This window comes from Salminus brasiliensis, chromosome 23 (assembly GCF_030463535.1).
Source record: "Salminus brasiliensis chromosome 23, fSalBra1.hap2, whole genome shotgun sequence".
Lineage (NCBI taxonomy): Eukaryota > Metazoa > Chordata > Actinopteri > Characiformes > Bryconidae > Salminus > Salminus brasiliensis.
The window spans coordinates 11,767,341-11,793,542 of NC_132900.1; the positions used below are offsets into that span (position 1 = coordinate 11,767,341).

General features: G+C 39.7%; 1 protein-coding gene across 1 annotated transcript; it reads left to right on the forward strand.

The window, feature by feature from the left end:
• Nucleotides 1-3,260: 3,260 nt before the first annotated feature.
• stap2a (signal transducing adaptor family member 2a) lies at nucleotides 3,261-26,202 on the forward strand. The gene is made up of 11 exons (XM_072668832.1): nucleotides 3,261-3,435; nucleotides 11,280-11,351; nucleotides 12,025-12,144; nucleotides 14,708-14,764; nucleotides 18,279-18,427; nucleotides 19,430-19,561; nucleotides 21,638-21,707; nucleotides 21,834-21,936; nucleotides 22,885-22,977; nucleotides 23,930-24,058; nucleotides 25,263-26,202. Exons 1-11 carry the CDS (start codon nucleotides 3,334-3,336, stop codon nucleotides 25,319-25,321), a joined length of 1,086 nt encoding a protein of 361 aa, XP_072524933.1. The 5' UTR covers nucleotides 3,261-3,333; the 3' UTR covers nucleotides 25,322-26,202.

Below are 26,202 nucleotides of genomic sequence, written 5' to 3' on the forward strand. Positions count from 1 at the left end.
TGGAAATGTAACATGGACATTTTATGTACTCATACAGCTTATAGTAGAACACGCTTTTGGATAGAGCTGTGATACTACATCACAATATTTAATATTTTTTTCGCGATACACAGTATTCATCACGATACATGTGATCACAGACTAAATACATCAGTACTGAATACAGTGATTGTTATTCAGAATGTGCTGCACTTCAGCTATTTAAACCAGTCTAAATACACTGTTAGTAAGAAAATTAATCACAATAAGATCAATATCGTCATATTGTCCAGCTCTACTTATGGTCATCTTATATTTGGTCAAGCTTTCGGTCACTGTTAATAGCTAAGTCCAACTGATCTCCCGAAATATTTTAAGCAAGAATATTTTATTACAGTTTTACAGTGAAGTAAGGAAATGATGAGGGACTTTAACCACAGTCTCAGATCACAATTGGCTTCTCGGGGCTTATGATTTAGTTTTTCTTTAGTTTTTACTGGGATGTTGAGAATTTCAGAATTTTAAGTAGGATATTTTAATTGAAACACCCCCTGAGTTCAAAGTCCAAGATGGCCGCGGGGCACATCAAAAGTAATACAAACAGTAGTATTATACAGTTGATTAGCACGTCTATGTATTCATTAAATGTGCTTCATTAAATCTGTCATACATTCAAAACAGCACTGTGATGAAGGTACCAACAGAAAAATAATCTAGAATATAGAATATAGAAAAATAATCAACAACATGACTCCACCAGCGCTAACCCAGAGAATCATGGGATACATAAAAAAGGGAAGGTTACATACACCCTACCTTCACAAATCCACAAGACGAAGGTCCCTTGGGCAGCATTTATTACAGTTCAGACACAGCCCTCGAACCCTGTTCCAACAATCAGCAGCAATGAGCTCCTCTAAGCAGCTACCAAGCACTCTGAAAACACCCACAAGGCAGGAAAAGGCTGTATGAGGATTACAACGCTTTGACCACAGTGAGCAAATTACCGAATTTCATGAAAAGTTCCCCTCTCCAACTGTTAAAGCGTTCTTTGGGTTTATGTTGCAGCCAGTTGTACAGGGAACTTTTCACTGGTAGAGGGACGAATAGATTCAATTAAATACCAGAAAATTCAGAAAGCAAACATCACAGCATCTGTAAAAAAGAAAAGCTGAAGATGACAAGAGGATAATGATCCTGAACACACCTCAAATTCTACAATGGACTACTTCAAGAAAGGTAAAGGTGCAAGGTGCAGGGAACAGAGCGGGCAAAAGGCCTTTCTCAAGGGCCCAACAGTGGCAGCTTGCCAAGCCCAGGTATCAAACCAACAACTAACCGCTGAGCCACCACTGCCCCTAGGCGCTAGCTAAAGGTTTTGTCATGGCCCTCACAGATGCCTGACCTAAACATCATAGAAAGTCTGTGGAGAGACCTCTAAAGTGCAGTGCAGCAGGATGGTTGAAGAATCCCACAGACCTAGAACATTTTGTCAGGAAGAATAGGCGAGACCTATTTAGGAAAATATGGAAAAGGTAGAAATACAAAATATTTTGTTGCTTAAATATGCCTTTTGGAAATCAGGACATCTTTATTTGTTTAATTATTATAACTAGAAAATGATAAAATTGCTCTCTCTTTTGAGTTAAACTGTTCTATTGAGATCTGCAGTCGTGAGCCACACTCTGATAGTGTTCACTTTCTCTGTACTCCAGAGAATCCAGTCTTTTTACCTTCTCCTAGTTAACAATTGCCCACTTGGCCTGACCTTGATAGAAGATTCACCGCTAGGTTCTGCTGCTACCCGCATCAGACCAGCTGCCCACCCTCCTGCTATTGCTTTTAGCCTACCAACTATGTTGAAGTTTACATGGACTCAAACTATCTGCTACTGTTGTTATTATTCCCACCATTAACCATCATTACTTTCCTTATTCATACTGTTCTCTATTTTGATCACATTAATTAAATACTTTCATGGCTATATCGGCCCTCTTTATGTGGTGGTACAGTGACTTTTTATTAATATTTATCAACAAACGTGGTTTTGACCAGAGGGGGTGGGCCGCCTTTGTGAGTTTTGGTTCCTTCCCAGGTTTCTTCCTCCAGCACTGAGGGAGTTTTTCCTTGTCACTGTCACTTTTGGGCTCACTGTTTTTTTTTTTGTGTTGTTCATGTTTTATGATTTGTTGATCTCTTGTCTTGTTACTGGATTCCTGTAAAGCTGCTTTGTGATAATGTCAGTTGTAAAAAAAAAACAACACTATACAAGTTCATTTAAACTGAATTGAGATCTATTTACAGTAACATACGTTTTTAATAGGGGTGTCAAAACATTTGCATGCCACTGTTTAGCCTAAATATGAAATAGGTATTGCTGTGCCACTGGAAGTGTTTAACTGGAAAGTGTTTTTTGTCAATGTTTTTGTGTATGGATAAAAAAATTAAATAATATATATATATATATCATATAACAATAATAAGAATTTAAAAATATATCTTTTGGACACATCACAGATAATACAGTAGTTGTATATTTACTTACTGAATCCAGTAACACAGAAAAACGTGTGTTTCGCAAGTGTACCAACCATGATTATACACTCATTATTTATAGATTATTATTATAATTAATTATTATGGATATTATGTCTGCACGTCTAAATATATATTTTATATTTTATGTATATATATATATGATAATGTATAATATAATTAACTAGTAGTAACTAATTACAATTGCTTGTATGATAATATTAGTAATATAAAATATATAATAATTTGGACTGAAGTCTTTCGGAGTGTCTGGGAGAGCTGTCATTGTTCTCTTAGACGCCCTATATGAACATAAAGAAGAGGGCCAGCCATAATGCGCGCACACACCCAGACGAGCACACTAGTTTTTGTTCATGGGCTGCTCGTTTTTCACAATAGAGTTCATCCAAAAAAAAGGCATACTTTATACTCCAGATGCCTTGAGGGCACAATCTAATCGAAGCCTGCCATATTGGCCTCTCTAAATGTGAGCTGAGAGCGGACCATTGTCTGCCTGCCTCGCTTTACCACTCACTTCAGCGTTATTTCTTGATACCCGTATTCCGCCAAACCCCGCCTCCTCCTTCAGGATTGGCCTCTGCTGATTTCTCTCACGCGGTCCGCCCAATAACATCGACCCAGCCGAGAGTCCTGATAACACGAGCCAATCCCAGCGCGGGGAAGCATGGAAGGCGGGGCTTGTCTCAGAACGGGTGGGAAAGAAACACAACAACACCCCCTCGCCGTGAAGAAGGCGTGCCGTTTTCTCGCCCAGTCGCCGCAGTCCAGCAGTGGCGACCCACCGAGCTGGCCAGGCCCATGGCGACGGCACCGGTAAAGCCGCGACCCGGCGGAACCCGAGCACAGCTACCGCCCTGCTATTACGAGGGATACCTTGAGAAACGGGGACCCAAGGAAAAGGTAGAGGAGTGCTGTTTCCTTCTTCTGTCACCTCAGACCGGACTGCACACACCGGCATATCGCCTCCATTGCACATGTCTGTGGTACTGAGTGTGTATTGTGTGTGTGTGTGTGTGTGTGTGTGTGTGTGTGGATGGGCGAGGCGAAAAGGAGAGGAGCATGACAGCGGCTGTCTGCTCGTTTCTTCATCAATGTTAGGCTACTAAACTAACCCTCCGAGACCCCCGAGCTGAATATGTGGGGGCTGTGCTTGTTTTAAGGAGCTGGAAGCTCGTTTAGGTGGGAGTTATTGCTGAAGTTCAGCGGTGTCATATGGTCTTTATCTGAGTTAGCTCTGTGTTTGACTCTCCTGGCAGTCAGGGGAGGTGGATGGGATGGGATGGGATGGGATGGGATGGGATGGGATGAGATGGGATGGGATGAGATGGGAAGGGATGGGATGAGATGGGATGGGATGGGATGGGATGGGATGAGATGGGATGGGATGGGATGGGATGGGATGAGATGGGATGGGATGAGATGGGAAGGGATGGGATGAGATGGGATGGGATGGGATGGGCACACCTAAACACAGACTATACACACAAGTTAGGTTCCTGTCTTGTCTTGGTGTATTTCCATTCACTTCGGTATAACTGGATCTAGGACTGGGCAATATGACAGTGTGCTATTATCAGCATAATGTGGGTATTTGCTACAGTCTGCATTTCATTAGACAGGCCATCATTAGTCTTAGTCTGTTTACTTGGATTCATTGGAGAACGTCCAGCACATTTTGGGTATGGGACAGTACTTGTTTGTCCAAAATATCACAATAAAAAAGTTGTGTATCGTGAAAATGTCTTTAAATATTGTGATATCACATTTTTACTATATTCCCAGCCCTAACTGTAACTAACTGCTGCTGTTTACTTTATACCTTCACAGAAGAACACATGTAATTTCACATAAATATTTATCCTAATACTTTTTATTACAATATTTCAACACGCAGACCAAATGCACCAGTAGCAGCACGTTTACAAAACCGCTATCCAAATACCGCCCTATACATACAGTATAATATAGTATAATAATTACTCATAATCGGGTGCACTTTATTCACTTTGTTCACTCTTGAACACTCCTGAAACGTGCAGTTGAAGCACTGTCGATATCTACAGTATGTTCAGAAAAAGCACATGATGTATAACCATAACAAAACTGATCACAATATGCTAAAGTATTGACCAAAAAGGACACCAGGAACCAAAAGGACACATTTTGGCTTTTCCTTTTTTAAACGATGAGGGAAAATGAGAAGTTATATTACGTTGTTTCTTATGGAAGCTGTACAAACGTCTGACAGAGTCGAAATATTAATGCACTGCATGAACACCCCCCCGTAGTCGGGAGCTAAATTCGGACACATTGAACGTATTGAAGCTGCCCAAGCTGAAAGAGTTGTGACTGAACACTATTTAATACAACATGGCTGAACAGTCCAAATGTACAATTTCTATGTTAATTCTGACAGTAACATTGTTTTTATATCTACAATCAACATACATTTTATGTGTAATAAAATTACTTTAGAATAAAAAGCTTCATGTTTTTTTTTTTTTTGTTGTTGTTTTTTTGGTAACTTTCCCAAACAAACCACATGAACATGACCAAGTTGGGTGAATGAGTGTCACCTCAAAGAAGCTCACGCCCGACATGCACTTATAAGCGCCATAATATCATAACATTTTGAAATGCATAAATGTCAGATATGTAAATTTACATTAATAAATGTAATGGAATTATGAGTTGCACAAATAATACTTTTTTCAGTAACTTTCGTTTACTTAAGATTCAGTACATATCAGAATTTCAGTACTTTAAAAGTAGTGACAGGTTCTCATAGCATTCATTCAACTAACAATCAATATGTAAATAATTATTTAATAATTTTAATTTAAAGGATTTTTTCTGTGTTAAGCCTGTTAAACATTTGGTGTTTAGACGTGTACAGTGTATCAAAAGTCCAAAACATGTTCAGTACTGTAATTTGACAGTTTGCAACATTTCAATGTTTAAAACTTGATTTAAATACAAATTATTTTTCCAAATTAAATTCAGTAAATATTTGGTGTTTTGTTACTACACTTGTTATTGAAATCAAATTCTAGTATTGAGACAACTTTAGAAGTACATAGTGGATTAGTTTCCTATGAACCTATAGTGTTTGTTTTAAATTGTTTTGCTCTGTTTGTTTGGGACTGTACATACATTTGAATTATTAACAGGATAGGAAGCACATCCCAATTGTTAATAACGTGTTTGGAAACTATGAGTAACTGGAAATTTTATTAAAAAAAAAAAAAAAAAAAAAGGAACAAACCTTGGCACGACTGCCATCATGGATGTCAGGCTCATTATGTGTCAAATAAAGGGGTGTGACTAGGCCTGTCTGGATGCACTTCTATTGACTGGAATCACAGATTAAATGAAATAATTTCTACTTGCTGTAAGAGAGTGTTTTAACTCACTAAAGTGCTCCTGCTTATAAAATGCTTGGTAGATTCGAACCTTAGCTAATGGGTGTCATTTGGGAAAAGCACGGTTCAGATAAAAGCAGCTAACAGCAGTTGGCTAGCTAGCTGACATTGTTTTGAACAGACTGACAGCTCCAGAGCTAATTTATTACAAGAGGGACCTTCTGGGAAATGAATGGTGGGGGTAACAAAAGACATGGGAGACCAGTCAAGCAAAGGGGACCACCACCCCAGTGAGAGAATTGACTTATTAAAAAAGAAATCGTATTTAATGGTAAACCTGCTGATTTATTTACTACGACTACATTAATAATAACATTAATAGCAGCAATAAATATTATAATTTTTTTTTTTTTGGTGGTCATTTGGTCCCTGATGCTGAAGAGGATTCTTCCATTAGCAGTCCTCCATGATACCTGCTGTATTAGCACATTCAACCATCACCAATCACAGTGCCAGACCTATCAAAAATATAATTCAGAACTAGTTTTTATACGATAGACTTTTAATTTAGTTCATTTTAACATGCTAACCTATCTATTTTGGTTTATCAGAGCAGATGTTCTCACAGGTTCTAGAGACAAGGAGCCCTTCCTGTGTGGGGGAAAAATCATGGATCTCCTCCACAGATTTATTTTATAAATATGATCCTACTGTTCCACTGGTAGGCTCATTAGACTAATACGCACCATCATATTTATTTAATGAGAGCAATGGAGTTTGGCTTTTAGCTTTTACCAGTCTGCTGAAGTACTTATAATATCCAGAGTCACTGTTTGTTTGCTTGTTTGCTTCTTTCAGTTTTATACTCCTCATTCTTGCGTTTTGAGAACTTCTTTTGCTGCTAAAATCAGGGTACTTTGTAACCAGATAAATGGCTTTGTACTCTAGTTGGACCTTTAGATGAGTTACATTTAGGTCTACTGGGGCTGTTTTCACTAAAACTGTACCTGATGTACTCTTTGTACTGAAATTTCATTTCCTGGGTGATGAGCGTAGTGATGTTGTGACCTTACTACTCTCGTTGGCATATAACAATGTCTGCGGGTCCCAAGACCCCACTTTGGGTACTAGTGCATTCAGCCTTATAAGAGTACAAGCTAACAGCCTGTTTGCAAACTTACATGTATTATTATACACTACATTTATTTCATTTCCTAATAAAACAATTCTGCCGCTGTTGCTTTACAATTTTATAAAATGGCATGAAATCTCAATAACAAAACTCTTTTCATTTTAAACGTCAGACACAGTAAGTAGAGATGCATTAGCCGAAGCACTTGGGCGTAGTGTAGTGTTGAGTATTGTGGTCTTCATACTGACCTTTGTGTTTAGTAGTATTTAAGTTTAAAGGTATCTGTTGGATCCTAGCCTTTACAAACAAGCTAAGGATTTTTTCTGAGTAAAGAGCAAAGCACTAAGTCACTCTGGATAAGAGTGTCTGCTAAATGCCTTAAATGTAAATGTAAGCCAGCCTTCCTGTCTCTACACGACCAACAAGAGGTAGGGAGAAATAAGGACAGGGAGAGGAGAGAAGAAGGGAAAGGTAGATTAGGTAATGCTAAATTAGATTAATTTTACAGTTGAAAAGGACATTCATTCACAATGTAAGGTAAGCCCGTCACACGGCATGTGTTGCGTACAAAAATTCAAAACCAGTGTAACGGAGGTGTGCACACGGAAACCAGCGTTGCACATCGATGCACAATGCACCACGCAGCATTTTAATAGTACTGCATTAAATTCAAGCCATACCGAGACACAGAAACCCACACATGTGACTGGAAATCCATACAAATAGGCAGCCAGTCTTTTTTGTAAACAATCCAATGCTAAGGCCAGGTTACTTCAGCTAACGTTACTGTCCCAGCCCTGTCCAGCTTGTATCTTTCAGCTCAAAAATAGCCAGTTCACGCAGTGGGGGAATAATGCTATATGTATAAAACTGATGTAAATAATTCGCTTAAAATGCTTATTTTACATGCAGTTTCTCTGTATTTCATCTCTTATGTCATATTTACTCATTTTAATACATTTTATATGTGTCCTCTAGGATTGGATACATTGTAACATTACATCCATATGTATTGCTAAACATATAGCTAAAAGTGATGTTGAGCATAGCATGATTGTTGGTGCCAGACTGGTTGTATTTCTGTAACTACTGATACTAAGATTTTAATGTATAACATTCTCTAGATTTTTAGTATTACTATTACTTATTACTATTACTAAATCTTGAGGTGTAGCTAAAGTAGCTGAAGACTCTAGGGGGTTCTCCTTCTCTCAGCCAAGAACAGAAAGCTGAGGCTGCATCAAGCTCAAGTTTACCAAAACTGGATAGCCGAAGACTGGAGAAACATAGCCTGGTCTGAATAATCTCGATTCCAGTCGAGGCACACAGATGGTAACATCAGAATTTGATGCCAACAGCTTGAGTCCATGAACCCAGCCTGCCCTGTATCAGCAGTTATGGTGTGTTGAATGTTTTCTTGGCACACTTTGGGCCTATTAATACCAGTCAATCGTTGCTTGAATGCTACAGACTGTTAACTAACCTTCTTCCAAAGGCTACTGATAATGCACTGTGTCACAAAGCAGAAGTCTTCTCAAACTCTTGCATGACCATGACAGTGAGTTCAGTGTTCTTCAGTGGCCTTCCAAGTACGGGGCTGGGCGATATGGTAAACATACTATATCACGATATTTAAAGACTTTTTTTTCACAATGCACAATATTTATCATGATACATGTAATCACAGACTTTTATTCAACATCTGCTGCTCTTTATTTAATTAAACTAGTTTAATTACACTGTTAGTAATGAAACCTGCAGTGGATCAGTGTTTATTAAGCACTAACAGTATCCTCAATATACTTAGACAAGCATGTTGTCATCACGATAACAACATTTATCACGATACAATAAAATATTAACATATTGCCCAGCTCCAAGTTCCAAGTAGAATGCCTTTGGGATGTGGTATAAGGGGGCAGATTCCTGAAAAGTCTGCAGGAGTCATGTGATGCAATCACATCAACGAAGACCAGAATCTCAAAGGAATGTTACCAATTTCTTGTGGAATTCATGCCGTGAAGGACTGAAGCTGTCTTGAGAGCGAAAAGGGGCCCTGTCCAGTATTAGTATAGTGTTTCTAATAAAGTGCTTGGTGGACGTCTATAAGATACCTCCTGAAGAGTTTAGGCTAAAACTGATTCAACACTAAAATACATCTTCTTCATAAGAAGGAATCGTTTGGTGCGTAGTGGAATTTCTTAGAGCTGCTCCGAGGAGAGCTGGATCTTGCCAGCTGCAAGGTGACACAATCTGCTCCCACAGTTCTGTAACAGGGGTTGTTTCTTCACTTCTGAAATTTGGTGACAACAGAGTTTCTGGATTGATTACTGTACACACACGTACACACACACACACACACACACACACACACAAATCCACAATGGAGACAGCAGGTTGATTTATGGTTAAATGTTAAGCATCAGCTGGCTCTTAACTAAAATGTAATTGGGGGAAATGCAGGACAAAGAGGGACAGACGAAATATTGATATTCAGGGGGGTGGGAAGGGGACATGAGGTTCAGGTGCAGAGGGGCTGCGTGTATATGTGTGTGTATATGAGCAGAGGGGGTGTGTGGATTCGAGACAGCTGTGCTCTGGGAGTGTGTGTGTGTGCGCGCGTGGGTGTGTGTTTGTGACAGCCCTTGGGGGCCGTAAGCTGCCACTGAGCTGTGGATTTGGCAAGACAGGCCGTAGAGACTTAGGAGAAAAAAGAGAGCAGAAATCACAGCCCTTTTGCCTCACAATCAGGGTGCTAGCAAGACAGATTAAGTGTGTGCCTGTGTGTGTGTGTGCGCGTGTGTCGGGGGCAAATGACACGATGGTGGTGATGAAACTGATGAGGGCTCTATTTGCAGATAGTGTTGGGAGGTTCAGTGTTCAATGTGATTCACTTAGAAGGACTGATGGAGGAGTCTTTTCTTCCTGCTGTCTGTCGCTGGACGTCGCTGACCAGCGTGGTGCCCCCTAACTCAACAATTATTCATTATCGAAAAACTTTATTAAAGGATAAATAGCACTGGCTAAGAAAATATATTGTTTTAGTTGCAGATCCAGGCATAATTATAATGGATCGGGTATCTGCTATGTTAATCCCAATCCAGCTCTGAGTCTTTGTTTAACCGTGGCGTTAGAGCACCATCTGGTGTCTTCAAGGCACCATTAACGGACATTATTGCCCGGTTGGCAGCAGTGCGGACATTCTCAGAAGGTAAATAAAAGAGTTGAGTCTGCAAGGTTGTACAGCCATGAAGTGAGTTGACTGCAGTGTTGTAAAGGAACTGGGAGCTGACTGGTCAGGGAGGAGAGTCAGACTGGATTGTAAGATATTAAACACGCTGTAAAACACTCATTTTAAGAAAACGTCTAATCAATCAGTCCAGAATGTCTCATTATAGAAACTGATACTAAAAATAAAGGGATTTTACTGAAAGTATTAATCAGCAGCTTATCTTATCTAAACTGAGTGACTGGATTATTTAGACAAGCACAAAGATCAGATTGATATCGGTTGATACTCAGCATTAAGAGACTTGGATTTGATTGGGAGGTAAACTGGCTTGATTGGCACATGCCTATATTACTTACTGCATCACCAAAAATTATGCACCAAAAAGAGTTTTTAAATGATGTAAATATCAGTAGTTTGCTACTTAGACCATGTCCTAAATCCAGACTTTAAAACTTCTCTGTTCCAATAAAATGATACAAAATGTTCCAATAAAATTATAAAAAGTGATCAATTTATTAACTTAAAAACACACAGAATGTATTACTTACATGTATTCTTACATATTTCTGAACAATGTATTACCGTCCCCAACATTACTGTAACCACTGCAGCTGCCTGTGGTTTCTGTAAGGAATTGTTTAAAGGTGACACTTGTTTTTATCATAACCACAGAAACAAAGGCTGACAGAGCAGCACATGTCCATGAGAAGAGGCACATGGTTTTATCTGATGATTTTAAAAAAAGGGGTTTCCTCTTTGCACACCTCCCATGAAAATCAATGTGTGAACATGTTCATGTTTATCTGCTCCAGAGAGTCCTATTCTGTTGGCAACGCTTCGCTACAGGGACTAGATAAGCTGTGTATGTGTATGTCAGCGATAGGCACTTAAAGCAGCTAAATGTATTAATTAAAAGGGGTGTCCACACACATTTGGACACATGGTGTAAATTAGTGTTTTCAAAAATGTTAAAGTTTCTGAGAATGTGCAGTAAAGTCTCTTTCCTCTTTTTCTGCAGGTCTCGCGGCGTCTGTGGACATGTTTGTGTGGAAACACTTTATATTTCTTCAATAATGCCAAGGACACACATGTAAGCATTGCAGTGGATTTGAATGAGAGGCTGATTAGGCCAGAATTCAAAACTCTCACTTTCAGTCGTCTCACACGCTCTGTCAAACCTCTCACACTCGCACACTATCAAACTTTCTGTTCAAATTCATGATCAAGTTGTGAAGCTTTTATGAAGCAGATTACAAGGGTATTGAGGATAAGAGAAGAGGACAGACCAGGAAGACCAGTTTGTTTGTTATTTTATAGCATTTTAAATCATTTACATCAGTCTAAAGGGCCCTTTCACACCAAGTCAGATTTTCACAGACAGACAGAACACACCTATATTAATGTTGTCTTCCGAAACATATATTTTTCAATTAGAGTCTGGATGCATCCTAGTCTGTTAATGTCCACAAAGAACCTCGAACTATAGCGTCCCTCGCTAATGTTCACCTGTGTGGAGTAGGGACGTTAAAGAGAGCAAAAGCAGACAGGGAGCAGAGAAAAGTTTCTAGTCCTGTTTACAGAGCACAGGAGACAAAAATACAGCGGGTATGAAAGTTAAAATCATACTTCATACCACTCATTAGATTGTATACCACTGTATTCGATTATAGAGTATTTCAATCTTATCTTCACTACAGAAGAAAGGGGGTGCCCTGGTCCATTTTTTATATGCATGCTGTGTGTGTGTGTGTCCTCTATGGCAGTACGTGGAGAAGCTGGACTTGAGTGGGTTTGTCTCCCTGATTGACGACTGCAGTCGAGACAGAAATCTGGAGGCGGCCAGACTGAACCTGCGCATGAAGGATGGAGAGATCAAACTCACTGTGAGCAACGTTCAGCACTAATCAGAAAAGCAGTTCAGCATCATGTAGAACGATTCACTCGGTACAGTCGGGGGGAATCATTTGTGTTCAGAAGCAAACCTAGTGGTCAGGTGAACCAAGGCAAGCTGGTCAATCTGAGGTTCACTGTGATAGGTTTTATTAATGAATGAAGCCTCACTGATAATATTGTGCAGTCTACACTTCTGTCAGGATTTGGAAAGACATGTGCTCATAACTCTGTATGTATAAAGCTGATAATTGCATATTGTATGTTTTATACTATATGTCCAAAACTATCCAGACACCCCTTCTGATGAGTAAATTCCTCTAATTAGTTGTTTTAAGATGCTGACAGAGGCATGCAGCTTGTCTGTTCTCCAGTCTTTGTCACTGCTTAGCCATTATAATGAGATGCTCTTGGGCAGCCACACAAGACCTAAGGCAGTATTGGGCTCTGGAGCAATGGACATGCTTTGTCTGGAACGATGGAGCTCCAGCCATTACCTTCGGGATAAGTTGGAGTGGAGTTGTCATGAACTAGTCGTCCAACGTCAGTCATGCTCACTAATGCTTCTGTGCCTTAATGCAGTGTGTGAAACCTTCCCAGAAGAGTGGAGGTACCCTTGATTTCAGACGATATGGTTGAGCAGGTGTCTACTAACTATTGGAAATAGTTTTTCAGCAGTACAAGCTAAACTGGTTATCATAAGGGTAACATGTTCGAACACAGCAGTCTTTCTCACAGGTCTGGAACAAACAGGGATTGGGGGGGTTCCTTAAATATGTGGATATCTGAACTCACATCACATTCGCTGAGTAGCGAATTAGTGAAACCTAAACCTGTTTTAGATGTGAATCTCCTCTGTGATTTATGATCCTTTACATCAATGACTTTTGTTCATTCATAACAACGTAATAAATGAGACAAAATAGATTAGAAAGAATAAGATATACTTGGGTGGTGGTCAGTATACTTGGGGGAGTGCCCACATTTAGCTTATGTATGGACAATACTTTATATGGGAGAACTGTGATGAGGAAAAGCAGAGATGATTAATAGAAACCAGCAGAAGTGCTACAAATGCCGGGAAGTTCCACATACAGTCCTACAATATTAATCACATCAGACCACAGTAAATGTAACTAGCCTGCTGGCTATGTCTAATTAGCCTCTGTAGGAAGGATGGTGAGATCTAATTCACCATGAACCTCACTTACCACTAAACCCATCCCACTAACCGCAGACAGCTATATCACTAACTATAGACAACTCCGCCACCGACCATATATAACTTTATCATTAATCATAGGCAGCTCTGTCACTAACCACTGACCAGTTGGGGAATTGAACCCTCGTCTGCCTTGGGAAGGGCAGTGTTGTTACTTACCACACTACATCATCTACTTGATGTGTTCTGTTCTGTAATACCTCTGTGTGTCCAGATTTATTTAGACAAATGGGGATTCCATGTGTTAATCTTATATAACATACATTATATGTTTGTGTTATAGTCCGACATCTTGGCTTTGTTTTCCAGACAGGGATTAAGCCTAGTTGTGGACCTTTTTCCTTTCAATGGAAAATCTATGTTGTACTTGCTGTGGAGTCCGGGACTAGGCTTAATCCCTTTCTGGGAAACTAGCCACAAAATGTCTCAGAACCATAACAATGATTTTTAATATCATTTTCTAAGAGTTTTTAAGTTCTGCTGCTGTTTTCTTTTGCTGACCTTGGCACATAAAACAAGGAAACAATTTAAACAGTGTAAAATATCTTTATCAGTTGCTGGAAAACGAGCTGGCACTGAATTAAAGGTCATATGAATTTACTGGAATAGAGGCAGTGTTACTGTAGTGTATTCTGTTTTACTGCTTATTTACTTCAGTGTCACGAGTCAGAGAGGGCAGTAAACTATATTAAGATTAAGATCTAGCTTCAGAGTCCACAAATGTGGGTTGTGGTTGGTTTTTGCTTAAAATGTTGTCAAACGTTTGTTGTTTAAATGAATCAAATGTACCTAACAAATGTGCTCACGAAGGCCGCAAGAGTGTGGAGATTGTATTTTCATGAGACTGGCAGTTGCTGTCATTCTCTTTCACCATATTTCCAAAACTGCGTGCTATAACATAATTAATGTGCTGAACTACGGGATATATACTATAAATATATATATATATATATACTAAAACCCTTTATATAGGCCCACACCTTATTGCTATTGTCATTTTATTATTTCGTATTCTATACATTTATAATATTATAAGTCATACATATTATAAGTTAAACAGCAATGCAATAGTTTTCACTTTAGGATTAATACCTGATTAATTGACCTAAGGTTTCAGGGGTTAAAGCACCAGTCCCACATGGAGGCCCTAAGTCCTCTTCTAGGTCAACACACTCTGCTGACATACACAACATGCAGCCTTATTGGGTAAGAAATGTAGAGAAGTGTGTTTGAGACAGAGTCATGCAACTTGCAGGCTTTCTTTGTGCCTACTTGCCAACTAATCAATCAAATGCTCTAACCTGTTTTCCCTCTTTTTTGTGTATTTTGCTTAGGCTCCTAACCTGGAGGCTCGTGAGCTGTGGAAAGGATTCCTCTATACTGTGGTAGATGTGAGTGCAGTGTGTTTATGAGTTCCATAGAGCCAGTTCTGTAGAAAAACACCACTGAATACCTAACCCAGCTGCCCTCTTCTCTACATTCGTCTTTTATTTTCTCGGTTCTCTGTTCTAGTGTCATTTTCTTATGTTATTAAGTTAAGTAAAGTAAAACCCTACAAGTAATTTACCAATACATGAAATTCAGATATACAGTACTGTGAAATATACACGGATTTGCTGTAGCATTAACACACCTCCTTGTTTCTACACTCACTGCCCATTCTATCATCTCCACTGACCATATAGGAGCACTTTGTAATTCTATAATTACAGACTGTAGTCCCTCTGTTTCTCTGCATACTTTGTTAGCCTCTGTTCTTGAATGGTCAAGACCACCACACAGCAGCTATTATTTGGGTGGTGGGTCATTCTCAGCACTGCCATGACACTGACATGGTGGTGGTGTGTTAGTAACGTGTGTTGCGCTGGTATGAGTGGACACAGCAGTGCTGCTGGAGTTTTTAAACACCTCAGCGTTACTACTGGACAGAGAACAGTCCACCAGCCAGATATATCCAGCCACCAGTATCCTGTGGGCAGCTGATGTCCTGTGACCACTGATTAATAACTAGACGATGACCAGCACAAACTGTGTAGCAACAGATGAGCTTCTGCCTCTGACTTTACATCTACAAGATGAACCAGCTAGGCAGGAGTGTCTCATAGAGTGGACACAGTGCTTAGATATTAATGGAGCGGCTTTAATGGAGACTAACAGAAAGCTGCTAAAATGGACAATGAAAGTGGAAACAAGAAGGAGGTGTTAATGGTATGGCTGATTGGTGCGTAATGTGTGTATATACATTTATAATATGTAATTTAGGGTGTTTTTACAGTATGTGATCAAACACACTTACTTCTGAGACCAATTGTTTTGATTAGAGTTTTGCACAAAACTGTAAACAGTGTACACTTCCCAGCTTATACCACCTATGGTGTTGGAAATATGACATTTTACATCATGCACAAGAAATATACAAGCACTTTATCTTGTAGCTGTGCTTCTAAAATAGCACTATATCAGTCTTTGTTCCACTGTGTGGATATGCAAATTTGTACGCTTCTGTAATTTCGTTTTTGTTGTTAAATTTCTCACTGAAGCAAAAGAGTTCAGAAACTCAGCCAATCACATAATATAAATCGAGGAAATGTTGTCTGTATATTGCCATTCAGTCTTTGTATTCGAGAACGAGGTCAGATGGTGTATTTTTCGAATCACCCCTAGCTTAGCAGAACAATGGACCCCATAAATCACATTAATCATAAGCTCTTAATCCTCCATTAATGCATTGTTCTGTATGTTAATGCTTTTGGAATGTGCTGTGTGTTAGGCTTTCTGGAACGTGCCCCCACCACCTCGGTTTATAGCCTTTGTTGATTCTGCGTTTGTTAGGCGATAAAGAGTTGATTGTGGAAGGGTTTACACACTTTAAACCGGCTGAATGGACTTTATTCTGACTTTAGTTATTTCCTGGTAGTCAAAACACTTCGGATTCTACAATTACTTCAGGGGAAAACAGCTTGATTATGATTTAGTAGGGAGAATGGGAGAGGAAAAAAGCCCCCAATGTATATTTACTATAAAACTAAACTGTACATGTACAGAGTGGTGAGGCTTAACCCTACACACAGTTAGGAAATAAGGGACGCATTAAGGTTGGGAAAAGCAGTCAGTGTTGTTTTTATAGCACAAAAATACAAATATGTAAAGTAAAATGTCCCCTGAACCTTTAATATCAAGGTTCTTTATCAATTTAAAGTTCTTCACACTCACTCACTCTCTGTTACAAACATGTTTCTTTATGGGACTGAAAGTGGTCTTTTTTATAGCCTCACTCAAATAACCATTTGAAGCACCTTTATTAAAAAGGTATGTACAGTGTAGCCCATACATGGCCTATTTGAGTTGTTCTGGTTCTGCAAGGACTGTATTTGAGGCGACTAAGAGGTTAAAGTGCAGGATGTCAGCTTTAATTTGAGGGTGTATTTTCTAAAGCCTGGCCAGCTGTCACATTAAAGCTGTCAGTTCAACTTCATAGTCACTGCGCTTCAACTTCACGGTCATGGGCTCATGTGTTTTTGGCAAATGTTGTGTGGTGAAGTACAGAAATCTGCTGGAACAGAAATGATCACTCACTAAATACGGAGGGACGTCAAGATTTAGTTTGTTTTTCAATATTTTATAAAATAAATGATATAAAATATATAGAAAATATATATATAAAAAATGAGGACTACATTTTGCCACAATGCAAGTATTTGTGCTGCTAGTGGAAATAATCTTAGATAAGATGAAGGTCCATATCAATACCATGTTGACTCACCATTCCTACTACCGTGGCAGCTGACAGCCTTGCTACTCATCGCTACTGCATCGTTAGCCATGCTACTACACTGACCGGCTGCCTCGCCCAGCATTGCTACTACACCATTAGCACAGAACCTTTTTTAAAATCACATATGTTTGGACCCAGACTCTCTATTGTTGAAATGTCATTAACGATTCTATGTAGCCAATGGCAGTCTGGAAAATTTTTCTTGTATTTTCAAAATAGATAGCAAAAAATTATCCTGGTCTTGGTGTACTATATTAAAATTGTTACACCCTTAGAAACAACACACATGACATTACTACAGGAACAAATATTGACCTTCTAATAAGGGTGCTTTGGTAGTATGGGGAGTATGCACACCATTAGGGTATATGGTTATTTCACAAGCGCTTACAAACCTTATTTGCATACTATCAAGGGAACTGTAGTGGTATTGCTATGTAGAGTATTGCTATTGTAACTGTAGTCTTACTGGCCTCACTTTATTCAGGTGGGTAGGCTGGCCCTTTTTCTTTACCCACCCCAGGGTGATGCTAGTCTGTGGGGGCGTCTGTTAGCTGATGTAACAACACTGGCAGTTAACATTTTAGTGTCGGAGCACGTTAGCGGCAGTTGACAAGATGCTTCATGTGACTTGGAGGAAGCACATGCTAGCTTTCACCCTCCTGGCACAGGTGGCATCATGTGGTTCTAAGCACTGGGTGGAATTGGAAATAAGTGTGAGGACAGAAATGTCACAAATGAAACTGAGGCACACAAAGTAAATAGGTTGACATTGTGAGTCAACATTTTCCAAATCTAAAATTCACTGACCATCTAAATGAAAACTGCTTTTTGGGGGGCAGTCCCACTGGGTTCAGTTTTAGGGCCTTATTAATTATGAGAGAAATGCAGTTATCAGAGTGAAGAACTGAATGATGGGCCTAATTACAGTGTTTAATGAGTGAAAGAAACATTTTTTTAAACAATATTTTCAATAAATTTAAACATCTTCATCAACTGAACAATTTCTGTTTATCTTTGAAGTCAATATCAAGCATAAACATTTGGCCTGTATGCAGTCAGATGTGTGTATTCTGTTGGCCGATGCTGTATAGGAATAATTAATAATTAATTGCAATTATGGTCCTCAGCTGGCCGTGCCCACCACTCTGACGCTGCTGCCGGGGCAGCTTCACATGCTGAAGGAGGTGGTGGAGAAAGAGAGGCAGAGACGAAAACGCTTACTTTCCAGAGCCCCCTCGTCTCCCCTCTCCCTGCCTCTGGTGGGGGAGATACCTGCGTGAGTATATTAGTATCTGTGCATGTGTGTGTGTGTGTGTAGTTGGTACCAGCAGATTAGTGGGACTGGGATCAGTAGGGAAGGTGTTCTATACGGTGCTGTATATCAAACCTAGCAGACCTCTACTAATAACAGTTGTATGGAACTTTTTCCCCTCTAATCTCTAACCATTTCTTTGCTTTAAGAAGCTATTGGGGTGCTTTTGCAGTATGCTTTGGGCCATTATCCATATGTACGGTGAAGCACCATCCTATCCGCATAGCAAAATTTGACTGAATCTGAGCAGAAAGTAGAGCTCTATACACTTCAGAATTCATACTGCTACTTCTATTGGCAGTCACTTCATCTACAAACACCAGTGACTCAGTTCCACTGCCAAACATACATGTTCATGCCTTAACAGTGCCTCCACCATGTTTGATAGATGATATACTTCAGATTATGAACCCTGCCTTTCCCTCTCCATACTTGAATTAATCTTTGTTTTATCTGTCCAAAGAATCTACTTTTTAGGAGTCTTATCTGTTGTTGTATATAGAACCATGAAATCTCAAAGAACCACTTGAAAGCTTAAAGTAGCGTTTTCTAGCATTTCCACCTGTAATAGGGAGAATAGAGCTTATTTTGTTGCAAAACAAAATAACTCTGTTTACTCAGTTTCATATGATCACAAAAACACATTTATTTTACATGCAAAATCATCTTTTACATGATAATGTGCTTTTTTACACGTGGTCAGTTTTTTTATTCACATTTTGTACTGTAAGGAATGGAAGACCTCTTGTTGTTATAGGTCAAATAGTCCCTTTTCATTAGTAAATTTTTTGCTTAGAGTCTGGCTAAATGTAATTTATTATTGATACATTGCATTTCTTTAAGATTCTATTAATAAATACGTTAATATGAACTGTATATTGTCTGAATCATTTTTGTCTGAGGGTGTGTTTAGTTCTTGCTAATGTGTGTATGGATGGGTGTTTCTGTGTGTTTACTCTGGAGCAGGTGTTTCAGGCCCGTCTCTCGTACAGAAGCAGAAGTGCTGTTAGAAAGGCACCCGGACTGTGGGAACATGCTGCTTAGGCCAGGCAGAGATGGGACGTCCCTTGCTGTCACTACACGACAAGACCTTAATGGGTACGACACAACTAAGGAAATACTCATTACCATTCACTTCTATTTTCAGTTTTTATTGTCTTACACCATTTGGAAATGCCAGCGTCCTTGATGTTGTAGGAACATTTCATGACATGTGGTGCAATAGAAACTCTTCACAACTGCTTGGAACAAAATGACATTACATTAAAGGGCCCATGTTGTACTTTTTCCATGGGTTTATTTATTTAAGGTCTGCTTATAATGCCTGAGTAATTATGTCCAAAAACAGAATTGTACATGGCCAGTGATTCATTTTTCCACTGCCATGTTACACAATATGCTGCAACATAAATGGCCAACCTACTAATAGGGGGATTTAGTCTTTTTTATGGGCTGACATGGGCTGATGTAAATGTAGTCTGTTCTGATTGGCTTCCCAGTAATGTGCCTCATTCAATAGGAAGCAGTCCAGCGTTAACTTGAGTAGACAGAGCCTAAACAGGTAGAGCTAAGCTGCTGAGGGCTGAATGTGTTAATACTTTGTTGCAATGTTTTGTGATGTCACAGAAATTATATATACAAAATTGTCTGTGTTTGAGGCTGTGTCTTAGTTTTTAGAAATAGACCGACCAAGGAGTGAATAGTACAGCTGTGTTCAGACGTTTACATACACTTATCATTGACTTGACTGAATATAATGGCAATATTGGACTTTTCCGTGAACTTTTTTGTGGGGGGGAGTGACCTGAAATCAACACAGGTTACATCTAATATGTGGTTAAATGTCCCTTTAGAAGGCTTTTTGTGTGGTCAGCTGCAACCTTTAGTTGAGCTTGAAGATTTTTGAGATTTTCATTTTTAAGCAAGAGCTTTTTTTTCTTGGATTGCACCCTCTCTCACTAAATGGCATTGTGAAACTTGCTTGATTGGAGACAGCAACACTGGTGCTCCAGTGTTTCTAGTTAATGGCAGGCCTGTGCCTTGGTGTTTCTTGGGTTATTCTTGACCATCCGAACCAGTTTCTTCTCAGCTGAGGGTGACAGTCTGGGTCTTCCTCCAGACCTTCACAAAGTGGTAACTTGTACTTACAAACAGTTATTTAAACTACAGTTATCTTGGACTCAGTTATTTACAGATGGCTCTAAGATATTCCTGACTTTTGATGACCATCTTACTCAGATCTGCACTGAGCTCATTGGACCTTTCTATTCTATTGTTTGTTGGTGAATTCAAGAGAGTTGTCAAACAAACCCTTTAGTCCATCATGATCACTAACAGGAAAAGGCTGGCTTTGGCTTTGGAAAGTTAAAACACATTTTGGAACTTTCAGCACTGAATTAATAATGTAGGTGGGTGTATGTATAACTGTGACCCTGTGCTGATTTCAGAAAGAAACTTATGCACCAATTCATTTTATATCTGTTAAAGACATATGTTGTACAAGGGTTCAAATAAACCACTAAAAGTCCAGTATTGCCATGACATTCATGTTCATGATGAGTCTATGTAAATGTCCAACCACACCTGTATGTTGTGAAACTTTAACAACGTTCATACATACTACATCAATCTCTTTCATTTTGAAATGTTGACAATAAGGGCCCTTCATGCAGGAGAGGGTTTCTCATCTATATTTGGTCAACAGACTCTAAACTGTATTTAGATTTTGGAATGAATGTAAGGTGGGTTTTGCTTGAGCTGCAGCATTAGAATGGGAATATGTTATAGTGTGGAAATTAATAATATCAATAATAATATAAATAATCCAATCAAACCTATTATTAGTGTAACTGTGATTGATGTATATGAATTTAGAGACACCCCCCCACACATTTTCTACTTCTGTCTTTATCCCTAGCTCTATTTTTTTTGTTAAATCTGTCCTTTCTATCCTCTCCCCATGTCTCTCAGTTTTCTACTTTTCAGTATGTCCCTCACTATATGACTATCTGTCCGTCATTCACTCGTCTCCCCTCACTCGGCCTCACACATACTCAATTACTCACTCTGTGACTGACTGGCTGTCTGACTCACTCACTCACATTTTGCTGTTGGCTTCAGAACATGTTTTGTTCCTGTGTGTGTGAGTGTTCTCTTGAATTTGTCCTCCACCAGTTCCGTCTTCAGACACTACCGGGTGACCCAGAAGCAGCAGGGCGGTTACATCATTGATGTAGAAAACCCGGTATGTAAGGCTTCGTCTGTTTGAAACAGATAAATGTGATTAGACAGCGAGATGAGGTAAAAGACTAAGGGGACTGCTGTCCGTCTCTCTCTCTCTCCCTGTCTCTCTTTCTCTCTGTCAATCCAGATACCTTGTCCAACCCTGCATGACGTCATCAACGCTCTGGTGGAGAAGACGGCGGGCACTCTTCAACCTTTTCTACTGGAGGAGCCATACGAAGAGAATATCAGTATGCTTGACAAACACATATATCAGAGGTCACTGGCAGACCTGGACCTATAACCGATAAACTATTGAGAACTGTTTAAATTTAACTATTTAATAGTCCAGTAGTAAAACCTCTCCACAGCAACAACCATGCAGATCTAAAATGGACAGCACAGTGAAGATTTTCAATTTTGTTTGCTACTGTGCATCCCCTACAGTTGGAGCGTGTAATTCACCCCACTGTGGTAAATACAAATCATGTTTTGAAACCCCTCCTTGTGCACAGTTTTAAACGTGTCGGGAGATAAAGAACCGGCTTCTGAAAGTGAAAGAAGCATGTGGACTGACTGACTGACAGAAATATGACTCCAGTATGCAGCGTTTCATAGTGCAGAGAGCAGACGAGAGAACAGAACAGCACAACTGGTTAAAATCAACATCTCTATATAAAGTTATAATACATGCTAGTAAACACAATGGGTATTATCAAGGTCAGCAAAACATATCGAGGTCATGTCCAAATATTGTACGATAAGTCGGTTGCATAATTATAGTGACGGGCCTGTTCTTCCTTTCCAGTGTGATACATACTTTCTAACAGGTTTTTATATATTACAAGTTTATCAGCTTAACAATATAGACACAAGACAACCATATTCAGTGAGCAGTGGGCAGCCCAGGGAGTAGAGAGGGTGCCTGGCCTTGAGGGTGCCAGGCCTTAAGGGGGCCAGGCCCTGTAGTTACTGAGTAATACACCTTAGTGTGTAATAAGCCTTGGAGTGTTAAGGGGTTGGGGAGAATATCAGTATACGCATACACATCGCCTTAAGAAGAGCATTATCTATAGATACGATCCACTACACATACGTCCACAACAGCAGGTGCTTTTGTACTTTGTATTCAGGTACTGGTTAACTGAGGTGACATGTTGTGTTCAATGACCGAATTCAGTACACTGTTCCTCCTCCAGCATACATTTCGTCTAATGATGAGAATGGAGAGAGAACTCTGCACTGCGCACCTACAAGCACTTTCTCCAGAGGACCCGCGCTGCCCCCGAAAGGTACAAGACTACTTGACCACTCTCATAAACGCTCTCATGTTACAGGATGGGTTAAAGGAGGTTAGGCATTGGACATCAGTTTTTAAGTACTAGGGCTGTTGCAACTCGTCAGTGTAATCGGCTGCGCTGGTGTTGTCCAGTAACTGTATATTACAGCCAAGTGCAGTGCAGCCTTGAATTCAGCAACCTGTACATAGACCTGTTAGTGGCAGTTACCTCCACTGCATGTTTCTTGTAGCTGCATATTGAATTTGCACAACTTTCAGTAGAAGTTTGGAACCATTGCTCACTGCAAATATGTTTCCAGTCCATTACCTATAGGCCTATTGATGATTTTTATACATTGATTAAACACTTGCAGACTTACATTTGTTTTTGGTATTGTTTGATAGTTTTTGCTGTGGATTTAATGCATATAAATGTAGATAATGTAATGTAAATGATAAAAAAAGAAACAAATGGCAGTTAGTCAGTAGGGTAAATAAATTAATACATTAATTAATAAAATAAAATAAAACAAATGGCTAAGGCTTCCCCAGTTAGTCTTAAGGGTAATGTTATTGCAGCCTTATTATTTTTATGTGTTGTTTATGATTGTTATTAGTGTATAATGGTAAAACTAAAATGTCAAAACAACTAAAGCATAACTTTGATTTAACAAAAACAAATGTTTCAGGTCATTTTTCTCCAGCCCTCCTCCTGGAAACTACCTTCCTGCAGCCATTCATAGACTTCTAAAGGTAGTAATTAGTTGGATCAGGTGAGGGTGATCAGGGTTGGATCCAAAGTCTGCAGGGAAACTAACTCTCCAGGAGCAGAGTAGGAGGCCACTGTTTTAGATTTATTTATGGGTTATTTATGTGTGTGTGTGTGTGTTTTGTGTGTCTGTGTGTGTGTGTGTGTGTGTGTGTGTGTGCTTGCGTATGCATGCTTTTTCTGTTTTTCTGTCCAGGGCCAGAGAGATGGACGTTGAGATCACAGACTAAATCTCCAAGCCCCTCCACCAGATCATTAAGCCCTCCAGGTTCTCCATCCAGCCCACTGAGACGACTGGTGCTCTCCCCATCACCACTAAAACAGAGTGAGTGTCTCCCATTTGCACAGACAAGTGGAAAATATGACAGAACTGCCCTGACATCTTAAATACAGTAGAAGAGAATTTACAAGAAGGAGAACTGCCACACCAATGATGCCTTTTGTCTTGGTCAGACGAGGGAACTAAAGGGGGTTTATGAGCACTCACAATGAGTCCACTCCTTTGGAGCTTTTTATGCAGTGTTCAAACCTTAGTTTTCTAGGTTCTATCTTGCATTCATAATATCACTGAACATGAGCAAACTTTATTGATCCAACCTATCTGCACTCAGTAGCTTTATTGTCACTGACCATAACATAGTTTTATTTGATCTACATTTATTCCTTAAATTAAAGGAAATTCCTGTGTCAATTCCTAGATCCATTTTCTTACGTTGAGGACTCGCTATAGTTTGGCATAGTTGGAATAATGGGAAATGGCCAGACTCCTCGTAAACTGGCTCTGACAGTAGCATTGTCTTTCTGGGCCAGTTGAGGACACTTTACTGACCTGCTACGACCCTGTATGGATTTTCAGTAGCATTTTGGCCTACACTTCTAAAAATAAAGGTGCTACAAATGGTTTATTGAGTGATGCCAAAGACAAACCGCTTTTTTTTTTAATCATCTTAGTAAAAGAGATGTGTAGGTATGAAGAACCTTTTAAAAGTCACCTGATGTGAAGGATCTTTATCAATTTAAAGGTTTTTCAAACTCATACTTCTCTTTTACAAACATGGTTCCTTATGAAACTAAAAGCTAACAGTCCTGGTAATTAACGGACAGTTTGATCCAGGTGTGTTTGTGTGGGAAAAGTGCCAGACTGTGCAAAAACGTAGATAAATTACCACTATATACACAATATAAAATAATAGAAGTAAAAAAGCAATAACAACATTATTTACTGATTATTTACAGATAATTGCAAACGACTCATAATTGCACATGTTTGTGTGTGTGTGTGTGGGGGGTGTTTTGCACATTGTAGTGTGGGGGGTAATTGCACATTGTAAAAAGTGATGTTTTTACAGATCTGAAAAACTTTGTTTTATGGCATCATCATGGAACCATTTCTTGTGTAGATCTAAAAATGAAGGACCATTCACTGGAGGTTTTACACACACACACACACACACACACACACACACACACACACACACGACTACTTAAAATTAAGACTTGCCTGTGTCCCTCTCCCTCTGTCCCATCAGCTGCCTTCGCGGAAGAGCTCAAACAGAAGCTAGAGAAGAGACGCACCAGTCAGGACTGACATCCTCCTTCTCCTCAGCCTGTCAGCAGCCAGCTGTCTGATTCTGCCAGTGCCTTGTGATAAAGAGGTCGGACCAGCTGCCTAGAGATGGGGTCACCGTTCTTCGGCCGTCTGTCCCATCCCCCTCTATGTTTGAATCGAGCTTGTTCAGTGAAGTCACAACTGTGGAATTAGTGTCCTGATGATTTCCTGATTTCTGTGCATCCTTTATCAAACTGATCAAAAAAGGGTCCAGTGAAATCTCCTGCCTCGGGATGCCGCTCCGATCATCCAACTGCGAGAACTTCACATGGGCCAGGTGCTTCTCCTGATTGGATCAAAGATGCCTTTCTCTTCAGGTTCCCTCCTGACTGCTCACGCCAGGGTTGATCAACATCTTCACCTGCTGAGAACAACAAGCACAATAAACCAGCCTTATGCTGAGAGACTAGACTGAATCCTTGCTGATCTCAGAGAAGCACTGGCTGTACAGTGATGTATGTTCTGCTGTTCTGATTTATCTGCTCTAGATGTTCAGTGGGTTCCATAGAAGTAGAACGAAGCAGAGTCTGTGAGTTTCCTGAAGACGTGAACGTTGCGGACAGTTTTCAGATTCGTTTGATTCATTCAGTAACCGAGAGGAAAATGACCGACCTCTGAACTGTTATGCTCATGTTAGAACAAAATAATAGCACTGAAGAGTGAAGAGGGGCTGTCCGATCTGTAAGTAGAGAGTGAAGTGTTAGTGTCCTTGTGCTCCAGGTTGACTCCCTGAACTGTGGTTGTCATTACTGGTTTGTCTGATGAACGTGCATGGTGCTACTGTTTGTAGATATCTGAATTCATGTGTTGCTGTTGATTTCTGTTGTATTTATTGATATTAAATGGACATTTTTCACTAA

Coding starts and splice junctions, on each gene's coding strand:
- stap2a (XM_072668832.1), top strand. CDS start 3,334: ATGGCGACGGCACCGGTAAAGCCGCGACCCGGCGGAACCCGAGCACAG. Junction 18,428..19,429: donor CTGGTGGGGGAGATACCTGC/GTGAGTATATTA, acceptor ACTCTGGAGCAG/GTGTTTCAGGCCCGTCTCTC. Junction 21,708..21,833: donor TCATTGATGTAGAAAACCCG/GTATGTAAGGCT, acceptor CTGTCAATCCAG/ATACCTTGTCCAACCCTGCA.